Consider the following 12,070-nt stretch of genomic DNA (forward strand, 5'->3'; position numbering starts at 1 on the left):
CCAGGGAGCAGGACAGGACTACTTTGCGTGCTGTGATTTGCCTTAATTAGTCGCGTCAGATCCAAGCCGCGTCGGCAGTTCATTTCACCTCATAATTAGGCGTCAGTTGCGGTTTAAGCCGTTTGCCGACGCATTTTTAAATAAACGTAAACGAAAGCATAATAATAATAATAATAACAATAAATGGAAAAAAAAAGAAGAATCCATGTAGAGATGCAAAAAAAATTGAATTGTAAACAAAATTTATGGCTTGCCAATTAACCTGTGATCTTTGTGGCAACACGAAGCGGCGACTGAGCGATTAAAAATCAAACCATTTTTAATTGCCTGATTAATGCTGCAATGCGAACACAAAGTGTAATTATGACCAAGTGAATGAATTCATTTCATTCAATTGCAATGCATAAATTTCTGTTTGCTGGTTTAAGCGTTGGTCGGTTGCACAATAAATCTGTTTGTCTTTGGTGACCAAAGTGTGTGCACACAATATGTTCCCTACAAGTTATTTCACAAACATTTATCTTTGATTTCCCTGCAGCCGCTCAACTCTTTTGACAAATTTTCCATTCGGGTTTACTGTCAACAATTTTAATTTAGTGTTGCATAAACTAAATGTTCTTTGTGGCCCAACGTTCCACTGCCTTATAGCTGCCGGCTATTGCACACACAAAAACAGGGGACTGTCCATGCATTTTTTTGGTGGTCAGGAATTCATTTATTAAACGCAACTGACAAAGAGTTTTGACTGCAGCCGCAAAAAGGGGGAAAAGTATAAAGAGCAACAGCAGCAGCTGGACAGATGAATGGCATATCTTTGTAGGCGCGAGTAAGAGACACTTTTAAATGAAACAAATTAAAAATACATTTATATTGGTTAAGACTTGCAAATGCGGCTTTAAAAGCAGCTACCCGCCGATCGCAGAGCCAAGCGAGATAGAGACATCGCTAACGAGCGTCCATTATGCAAACAATAAGCACCGTTTCCTTTCAGATAAAAGCAGCAGAAGCAGCAGACGAGAGACAACAATAAAAGCAAAAGGAGCCAAATATATATTGCGCATACGCCACGTTTTGCCACGGGTCTGGGCTTTCATTCAAAAATAGATTTATGTGTGGCATTTAAACGAAAGGACAAACAAAATCAAGAAATATGTTGCAGCATTTATCAAACGTGACGCGTTCCAGGTTTGACATCATTATTCCCCTCAGCGACAGCAACAACAACAACAGCAACAACAACAACAATGGAAAAGATGCACTGCATTTTGATATCATTAAAATGTGATCACTGCGCATTAAAGTTGTAGTCAAATGAGAGGATGTGGATGAGGACACCATCTTGGTGGCAACAATTTGATTTAGTGGCACACATTACAAACGCACACATACATATTCATGTGTGTGTGAGTGTGTGTGCTCTATGTGCTTTGCAATAATGTCAACAATGGACCAACCCCACTCAAAATGCTGTCACATCCTGTCTGTGGCGGCGCTTCGCTGAAGTCGCTGCTTGCTTGCCATGTGTGCCATTTACATTTAGCATTTTGCTCCACTTGTTGGCTTTCATTTTTTTTTTTGTTTTTTGTGTGTGTTGGAGGTCGCGATTTGCATGATATTCGCATTTATGCGCTTAATTTACTATTTCATAATGGGGCGACACGCAAAACTCTCTCTCATTCTTTTGTCTAGCATTATTATTATTGTTATTACTACCATCATATCATATAGTATTATTATATCAGCGGAATGAGCACTCACCTTGACTCCAATATGAACCGGTGTGTATTCAGCTTTGTGTATTGAAGGTATTGGTATTGGTAATGGCATAGGAAGGGGGCAGGACATCATGGTCGCTACCTGTGAATAGAAGTGATAAGCAAAGAGAAAGACATGTTAGTTGTGATGAGACGTTTAGCTGATAACACAAATTTTAAGGGAACTAATTATAAACTAAAATAATAAATACAAGAAGTGAGAAAACTACATTCAAGTGTATGAAGCCGCCATCCATTTTGAATAAAGGCAACATTGCGGCATTATTCGTAAAATATACCATACCAATATACCAAAAAATACTGAAATGTGTCAAAAGCTTTATTGGGTATATTTATAAACTTATGTTTTACTTAAAATATGCAAAACTAATATACCCAAAAATACTAAAGTATACCGAATGCTTCATTTGGTATATTTATACTGACATTATTCGTCAAGTATACCGAATTAATAACCCAAAAATACCAAAATATACCGAAAGTTTTATTTGGTATATTTATAAATTGTCGTTATTCGTAAAATATACCGAACAAGCATATAACAAATACTAACACATACCAAAAGCTTTATTTGGTACATTTACATACTTAAATTGAAAATATATCACAGAGTACAAAATATACCAGATTGTGAACCAAAATACTACACAAACTTCTGTTTGGCATACATCTCGTCTCCATTTTTGGCACTGATCAGAAGTTCTAATACCCTTCCTAAAAGGTAGCGAGTATTATTAAGAAAGGGTTTATCGACTTTACAATTGATTTGCTGCAGCCCTACAACAGCAATAAATATGGTATATAGGTTGCAAACTTTTATGAGCAGCAGTTGCTCAACAATGCCGAAACAGAAGGGGAAGCAGCGACAAGTAAGAACAACAACAACATGGGTCATCAAATAGTTGACAGCTTTTTGAGCACTCTGCATCCCCATAAACTGTATTCTCTGTCGCCTCACTGTTGCTGCTCGTTGGTGTCCAACAGTTTGCCAATTCAGTTGGCATTGCAATTTTTCGCCTTTTCAATTTCGCGCGTTTTAATAGCAGTCGTGGAAGGCAGCCCGGGAACTACGACTGTGTCCTAGGGACTGGGCTTCAAAATCACAACCACATTCCATTGCTTGGCACACTTGTGCCCGAACGTTTCATTTGGCATCATCATCATCATCGTCATCGCAATCTCAATCATGATGATGATCATTGTCATTTCCGCTTTTGCGTAACGACGTCAACGTTTTTGATGGCTTCATTTCGTTGCGCTGCATTTCGTTTTGGGGACAGCGTGTGGCAAGTAAATCATAACTGCCTGCAACACCCTTTTTCTTCTTTCCTCAGCAACGTATAAAAAGTTTTCGACTTTGTCAGAAATACGAGCGCAACGCAACGCAATGCAATGCAATGCTTTTGAGTCCGACAAACTACAAAGTAAAATCGCAGGCGAACGTTGGAAATTAAAATTGCATGACAAAGTGGCAAATGTTGTCAAAACTTTTGCATTGCCCGTGGCATTAACAGCCAAGACACCATAAAAAAAAATGTAAACCAAAACTAAATTCCACCCAAAAAACCGTTTCTCAGAATGCTACACAAAAACAAGTGTTGCATGCACTTACAACATTTCAATTTCCGGCCTTGAATTCGGTGTCGACTTCGCGCTCAAGCAATTTGTGAGCAATTGTAGATGGTATAATGCCAAAGAAATGTTAAAACACGAGTTATTTCTAATCACATTACCAACTAGGTGGTCTACTTCAATTTGACAAACAGCAAAAGGCGACGCGTCAATCTAAGTGGAGACGGCGGCATCGATTACCAGGTAAGTATCTATAGCTCTGCCTCCGCCGCACTTAGTTACTCATTCACTCACTCTCGCTTTAGCTGTCTGTCAACCAGCTGTCAGTTTGTTTACGCATAGTCTCCCATGTTTTTTGTGAGTTGACAGCGTTGAGAAAAAGGGGTTGTGGATGGGGGCAACAAACATTCCACGCTGCCGCATACCACATTTCAAAATTCACATTTTCAAACGCAAATTGCTTTAAGTGCTAGGAAAAGTGTCGCGCGTGCTCTCGACTCGGTTGTTGCTATTGGGTTGGCAACTAATTAATAGAATACAGTCTAATGCGGGGAGCAAGCAAGCAACACATCGCTGTTGCCACCTCCAAAATGTGGCACATAGAATACACCCAAGGATAGAGAGAGAGTGGAGAATGTTTTGAGTGGCAAAGTGCAGCCAGGCATGGCCCGATTTGCTTGCATTTTAATGACGACAACAAACGGAAATTGACGTTGCCTGACTTACAACAATGTTGCAACGTTTTTATGGTGACACGCGACACAACCACAATCCCAAGAGCGAACCGAGACATATGCTGGCCATATGTATATAAGATTATATACATATATATATACACACTTATAGTGCACTCGTCCTGTTGCAAGTCAGAAGTGTATTTTGCAGTTCAACTACTTCACAACATTGACATTGATGCATGACTCTGATCCGAGATCCAAGAGAGAGAGATCTCCCCGCCGCACTCCCGTCTGGCCCACCCACGCGTTAATTTGTCCAGCTTTTGTGGCCTGCTACGTTTGGCGTTTAAGCAGCGTAATAAATGTCAACGGCAATGAGAGCGAGACGCCACCGTTCAGTTTACAGTTTACAGTTCATGCTACAAAATTTGCTCTAGGGGCGGCATGCCACACTGCTGCACTGCCTACTGCAAATGCGATCCATACCATGATTAATGTGCTGTTAACTTGCATGTATCATGCATCATGCAACAGCATGCTGCATGCAGCACAGAGCATGGCGAAGCCCAAAGCTAAGTAGCGGCCTGTCACGGTGTTGTCATTGCAACAAGTTCATGGCATTTGCCGTTGCATTTTCCACTCGGCTGACTCCTCTGCACTGTGCACCGCTTTGGGGCAATGCCAACAGTAATAACAACAACAACAACAACAATGAGGAAAACCCCCCCACAATACACAACAACATTAACAACAGCTGTGACAGCCGCACACAGCAAATGAAGCGAACATTTTTGCACACGTCAAATTGAATGTTGGGGAAACAGGGAAAGGAGGGGGCGTGGGAAAGGGCGCGGAACAGCGACTGCATCGATGAGCCCCTGGCACTGATATTGTACACAATAGCGCACAGGTTAATGAACAGGTGGATTGGCTAGTCATAGTCGAGGGCGGGGCTCCAACTTGCCAACTGCAATTCAGTCACTCAGTTCGGCTGAATGACTCAGTGGCCACAGCGCGTTGAACTTAATCGCAAATAATGACAAATGAATGCGAATGCAATGTTAACTTTTTTGGTTTCACTTATTGCGGAAAAAACTGCGTGTGTACAAATGAAAATTGCAGCTTACAAATTAAAGGGATTTTCATATTAATTATGAAAAAAAATCAAAGTGACAAAAAACAGAAAAACAAAATCAAAACAAAAATTGATTTCCGTCTAAAATTTTCACTTTTTTTCTCGCAATTTAATACATTTTTTAAAATTAAATTTTAACTACATTTTTGGGAATTATTAATTAAAATTTTTCGCTATGGCTTAACTAATTTCTGTGAATTATTTATTGTCATTCATTTTGCAAATTTTCCAATACTATTTATGCGCATATATGCTTCAATTATTAATGGAATTTATGACCTATTTATTTGCCAGTTGTAACTTAACATCAATTTAATTAAAATCGTCAGCATCTACTTGCATAATTAGACAAACTTTTAACACATTGAATTGGACAATCTAGCAGGTATGAAATGCAAAAGAAAACGCATAAAAAATGTGTGTAAAACTGGCATAAAAAAGAACCGAAAGATGTCTGCATATATTTACGCTATAAGCCCACAGATTTGCATAGTCGATCCCATATCCATTCGACATGCACACACACACACAAACCCCCACACAGGATGTAGAAAGGAGCTCAAGAGATTCTTTGGCTTCATGTCGTGCACTCGGCAAGACTGCATCAATCGAAGCCCTCAAGGAAAGCGCATTAAAAAGCTAAAATCGTTTAGATTTGTGACACTTAGCAACGGCAACTACTGCTCCCAAAGAATTGTAAACTGAATTGTGCAGATTTCGCATGAGAAGTGAAAGAAAAAGAAAGCCAGTGAAAGTAAATAAAAATCGCCCATCCCCATCAAGATGAAGGCAAACGAGGAGGAGTTGGCCGACAGGCAGCAGCAACACTTTATGCAAAGAATGGCGCCCATATTTCTTACACAAACCCAGCTCGCAACTGTGCCCAAAAACTTAATGCTCGAGGAAAACACGGCAAGAAGTTGCTACACACAAAACTTGGTCGATGCTCCAAACGAAAGCGGGGTGAGAAAGCGGTAATGCTGAAAGGGAATTGTAAAGTAAACGAAATTGAAAAGCAAAATGCAGCATTTGCATAAATTCACTTCACAACGATGGCGACGACGACGACGACAAGGATGAGGACGATGCCGTGTTTGGTGTTGGCTATTGAACGGAAGCACCAAGATAATCATGATCAGCAACAGGAGTGAAGCGTGCAAAATAATAGCGTGCTTTTGTGCTGTGCTGACTACTGACTGGCTGGGGATGTTGATGCCCCCTCCAACGCCTTCCCCATCTGCTCTTCAAATGCTCGGCAAATGCCTGGCTTAGCGCTGTGCATGCAACGCCTAAAACTATGCAACACAAAAACGCTCAAGCTACAGCTCAAGCTCGAGCCCAGCAAATGTGTTGAAAATCCTATTCTGTTAAGGATTTACTTCAACCGCCAGGGCAACAGAAGCAGCGGCGACGGTTTCAACTTGCTCAGAGTCTAAAATGTTTCATGTGTGTGGGAGTGTGTGTGTGTGAGGGTTGTGCATTTGTGCGGTTTTGTGCCGCATCAAATTGCATTACTGCTGAAAGCCGCAACAACCAGAAAGAAGACACAACCCGCCACTCAGAACTCAGTCTCCGCCGACGACACCATGAGTTGCGTTTTGCGTTTGTTTGCTTTGCATTTTGATGCTGTCGCAACGTTGTTGCCCCTTTTTGCTCATCTCTCACTCTCTCGCTTAAGGAACAATGCAATACACTCGTTGCACGGCCCAATTGCAAAACTCAATCCCGAGCCACCGTAATTCTGCGTGCCTAGCTTTGGCCTAAGCCTTCGAGGAACACACAGAGTCAGCTTTCTGTGCGGCTGCTGCTGCAAGGCTTGATGGAGTTGAATGCCGCTGGCAAACGTGACGTATGCGTGTTGCATGCTGCAACGAGCTGCATCAGCAGCAACAGCAGCAGCTATCATTTATCATTTAGCATGCCACCTCTACCTTGTTGACAGCACACAGACCGTGTGTTTGTGTGTAATTAAAAATGTCAACGCACAATGGTTTAGGTGACACTGCAATCAGGTTGCAACGCAGCACAGCACAGCTTCCAGCCATACATAGTACATAAGTTTTGTTGTTGGCGCGGACAATGAATGGAAACAAAAGAGCGGCTGCAAAATTGCAGCTACTAGTCGAAAATGCATCCGTTATCCTCTGGCAATTGATGGTGAGAGAATAACGTGCCACACACACACAACCATCTGGCAGCAATCAGTCTTCCATGCTGTTAATTAACTTGAAAGCGGCAACGAGCGAACGAACAACAAAATGGCATATGCTTTGATTCAGCTTAAGATATTGGCATCTTTAAGCACTACCTGAGCAATTGCTGATAAAAAGCGTAAATAAACACACACTGTCAAAAAGAATTCTCGGAAATCTTGCACATTATTGACATATGCGATTTCTTGCAGTGTAGAGTAGAAGGCGAAAGTCGAGAGAGAAAACATTGAGAATTCTATGGCGAATTGCTCTGGCACTTGAGTTCGTCTAGTATGCGCACATTTTCATCATTTTCCCCAAGAGTTTTTTTCTCTTCTTTTTCGTTTTGCAGCCAGACAACATTTCTAGCAAATTAAATGAAAACACCTGATGATGTTTGAACTATTCCTGACATCCATCCTCATCCTTCTCTCATGAGTCTCGCGCCCCCAAATAACATGTGAGTGCTGCTGCTGATACGAGAGTATTACGAGCAATAGTTTCGGAAGTTTGTTTCTCTCTCTCTCTTTCTCTGTTTCTGCTCCGTCTGCTTCAAGTGTGGCGGCTGCTGTTGTGCGTTGTGTTGTCCGTTTTAGCAATTTCTTACAGCCAAAACAAATATTGTGCCATTGCATTGTGCAGCAGGCGGCCCAAAAGGTACAACAACAACAAAAAAAGATAGAAATGTAAAACACAATACTTCAATTGTGAGACACTCAGCAATAAAGCTTGGCAAAATACACAGCTGCAATTTGCTAAAATAATCAAAGAAAGCTAAAAAATTGCTATACATAGAATTACTTGGGAGCTGAGCATACCCGCTTTGGCCAACAGAACAGCTGGCACTGGGTATTGCACATAAACAAAACAACACCATGACGAAGGCAGCCAATTTGAAGCGCTAAACAAATGGAAGCAGCCAACAGCAACCAGCAACGAGCAACAACGAACAACTAGCAACCAGCTAGCCACATTTGCCTCTTGTTTACTTTGCTGTTTTCGTTTTCGTTTTCGTTTGCGTATTCGTTTTGCTTTTCTCGCCACATGTATTGAAAAATTAGTTTACAGAACACAAAACATTTCAATGGAATTAGTTTGCCTTTTGTGCCCAAACCCCCCGACGATATCTTCTCACACACAACAACAACTTAAAGTCACGGCTGGCCTTGGGAGCTGTTCTGTTGTTGTTGTTGTCGTTGTTGCTGTTGCGACTGCGCAATTGAGCTGTCAAATGAGAATCAGATTGCCCCTCCATCGCATCGCATAAACAAAGAAACCAAAGCGCAAAAATCTTCTAGAAACTTCTGGCAAAGTCGTCATCCTCTCTTATTGTCGTTCCCCTTCGCAATTTTATTGCTTCGCGGTGCTGTCGGCAGTCAAACGTAACGCGAAGCATCAATAAAATGAGCTTCACTTCACTCTTCTCAACTTGAGGGCAGATCAAGTGACAGCTGTTTTGTTTTGCTCAACTTCTCGCTTGCCCTCCATAAATGCACAAAATTCTTTGAAAAATAATGCATAACCCGAGAGCCATTTAAGGCGCTGAGCAAGTTGTGCAATAACGAGTATATTTTTGGTACAACACAAACGATCCTTTTATGTAGAGTTGGCGACAACATAAAATATTGTGTTTTGTAAATGTTCTTAAATAAATTGCATAACCAAATCCGGCTTCGCTTCGTTTCCCAAAACCAAACACAAAACTTGCTTTAATTTTTACTATTTTTATCCAAAAACGAAACCAAAAAAAAATAAAAACAAAAACACTTTTGGACATGACCAAGCCGTGGAACAAGTGTTAATGACACTTGCTTTTTTTTGCTGTTTTTGAGAAGTAAAAGAGTGGAGTGTCGAGGGGGTTTTGCTGGCGACTTGTCTGTCAAGCGCGCGTTGAGAAATGTTTGTGCATGAGAAATTGTTTAGCCGCTGCCGAGTGCAGCAGACACATGTAGACACAAGCAAGAGCAGACACATAAATTCTCATTTAACATCGTCAAATTAATGACTCGCAAATGCCACAACGTTGGCCCATAACTTTCCAAGCAGTAGTCGTATAGTAGTAGGCACGGCACGTTCACAACACAATCTCTACACGTTTCCCTCATTGGGTTCAAGTTGAAAGTCAGCTTAGCTCAGAATGTGCAGAAAAGATCAAGAGTTGAAAGTTGCGCCACCGTGATCAGCTGTGTGTTCTATGTGATCACAAACCATGTGTTTGCCTCAGTCACGATGAGCTCATCCGCCACAACAGAAAGTGAGAGAGAGAGAGAGAGACAAACAGACGGCTGGCCGACCAAGTGGAAAAACTTGTCAAACAACTTAACCGGCTGCCGGCCGGCACAGCACAGTTACAACATGCCACAACTACAGCAACAACAACTACAACAAGACAGCATAATGGCATTGCATGAAATTATATAATAAAAGCAACAATAGAGCTCTGTGCTTTGTTATATGGCCAGATAATTGAAATACTCTAAAGCGGACAACACAACTTTGTCATTGGATTTGCAACTCTTAATGAAATTTATTTTACACGCTAGCATAGGGTAGAAGGGTATTTTAACTATGACCCTATGAAGTATAGTATCATATAATATAGAATATAGTATGTATTCTTGATCGGCGTCAACAACAACTTGAAGCACTCAATCTCAGATACTAAAAGAGCATAGCTATAATTCTTTTTCAACGGCACTTGTTATGTTTGCTTTGGCTGACAATCTGGTATATTTTGTACTCAATGGTATACTTAAAATGTTGCTTCATATCAATATACTAAATATACCCCATATAGGCCTATTTTTAATAGATTTGTAGAATATGGTTTTATCGAAAATGGACAGCGGGTATCTCACAATCAAACACAATTCAATGCAGCTTTCTAACATGATATTTTTTTTTTAATTTATTTTATAAAAACAAAAGCTTTAAAACACAAACTTTAAACTAAATTTCGAATTTACTTATCTTTACTTAACTGCGCACATTTGACGTTCGAACTAATTAACCAGAAATTGCGCAGTTTAAAATTTCCGAAAACTAAATAATTAAATTTACGCTACATTATTTGCAGCGTAGCTCAACTTCGGTTTTGTCTTGCTTCAATTTGCCACATTTCCCATGAAGTGGCCCCAAAGCTGCACTAGCAAATTCGTTAGACATGTGAAGCAGCCGCAAAGTTTTAATGCTTTTATTCCCCCTTTCCTTCTCCCCCACACCCCTCCCAAAAAAAAGAGAAGGAAACGCAACTTGGACACTTGTTGCCATTTTTATGGTCTCTCCAAAAAATGTTGAACAAGCACTGAGCTGCCATCCATTTATAAAAAGGGGGCAGATATAATAGTATATAAGTATATATATTTAAACCGAAGAGTAAACGCAGTGGGGTCTGGTAGTTGTTCGTGTAATTTCATTTTTTATGTGGTTAATTTTCAGCGTTTAACAATCGCTTTAGCCCAAGGAAACCAAACACTTGCCATAGAGCCAGCTGAGTTGGCGACCTTGCGGCGGGCTTTTCAGCAATTAATCACAGCTTAACGTGGCTCATTTACTCGCCAGCTGGCGGCTCGAAGCCAACTAAACATGGAGTCGTCATCATCACCATCATCACACTTACAACAACTGCTAGTCAGTCAAGGTGATGATGCACATTTCAAATGTTTATTGAAGAATTTTTAATTTTTGTTTGATAACCGATTAGCGTGGAGTTTTAGTGTGATTTTCAAATGTTGAAAGTCAGTTTTAACACGTAAATTAATGTCCATAAGTGTCACTTTTGTGGCTGCGCCCTTCTCACGAAATAATTAGCAAGAGGAGCACGTGCAAATTGCTGAGGTCCAAACGTTACCAGCTGCCAATTTCAATTACAAGATTTGCGGCTGCTTCCCCAGCGGGCCAGCCTTTAAGTGGCCGTGACTAATTAGGAATTAAATTGACAGAAAACGTGTTCCACTCAGCTCCAGCATCGACGTCTTTAAACTTTCTACATCATTTATGTACATTACAATTTATAATGTCATCCCTCATCTGCCGCAAAGGATCGCACAAGTCGCTTGTCACTTGACCACGCCCTTGCGACCAGTTCAAGGTTGACTCAGCAGCAGCAGTGGTGGATGCCACATTGTGCAACAAGTTAAGCCAGTCAGCTGGCTGACGTGTTGAATGCCCAACGCTTTAACTGTTGCACTTGTGACAGCGACTAAATCCCTACATGAATATATGTAGTAAGAACATATAGATTGCTGGCTGACGAGCGAGCTCAGCTCTTCTTCCACCCACGCAGCACGTGTAGCTCTGGCCAATTAGCTGGCTGGCTTTGTGCCTGGATCTGCAAGCGAATGTTTTAAAGCAGATTTAAGGATGTCAAGCGAAACACACGTATGATTTTCATTCAAGGCTTCGCATATAATCTAGTTTATTAACAGTCGACGGCAGCCAGAAAAGCGCACTTGTCATTTGTTTTTAAAGACTGAAGAAACCATAGAGAGATATGGCCAATAAGCAGATGAACTGCGTAGCCATAGTAAAAAGTTTGTTAAATTGTTAAATAGTTCAGCTCCACCACAAACACGAAAATGATATTTAAAAGCTAAATATAAAACTTTTATAAATACAATAAAAAATTGCGTGTTAAAAGTTTTGGCAACTGTAGAATTTAAATCGGATTTAGCAGTTTGGTGATTGCCAGGGCCGTTGGCAACCAAACTCTATAATTAA

At 40.7% G+C, this 12,070-nt stretch overlaps 1 protein-coding gene across 11 annotated transcripts in view; it reads right to left on the minus strand.

Annotated features, from left to right (window-relative positions):
• The window catches only part of LOC117575473 (polypyrimidine tract-binding protein 1), a 164,533-nt gene that overhangs the window by 122,476 nt on the left and 29,987 nt on the right, over positions 1-12,070 (minus strand). For all 11 annotated transcript variants that reach the window (XM_034259693.2, XM_034259699.2, XM_034259697.2 and 8 more), the window contains one exon: positions 1,759-1,857. In XM_034259693.2, the coding sequence (XP_034115584.1) occupies positions 1,759-1,857 (99 nt within the window). Of the gene's footprint in view, positions 1-1,758; positions 1,858-12,070 lie in introns of those variants that run through there.

This window comes from Drosophila albomicans, chromosome 2R (genome assembly GCF_009650485.2).
Source record: "Drosophila albomicans strain 15112-1751.03 chromosome 2R, ASM965048v2, whole genome shotgun sequence".
Taxonomy (NCBI): domain Eukaryota; kingdom Metazoa; phylum Arthropoda; class Insecta; order Diptera; family Drosophilidae; genus Drosophila; species Drosophila albomicans.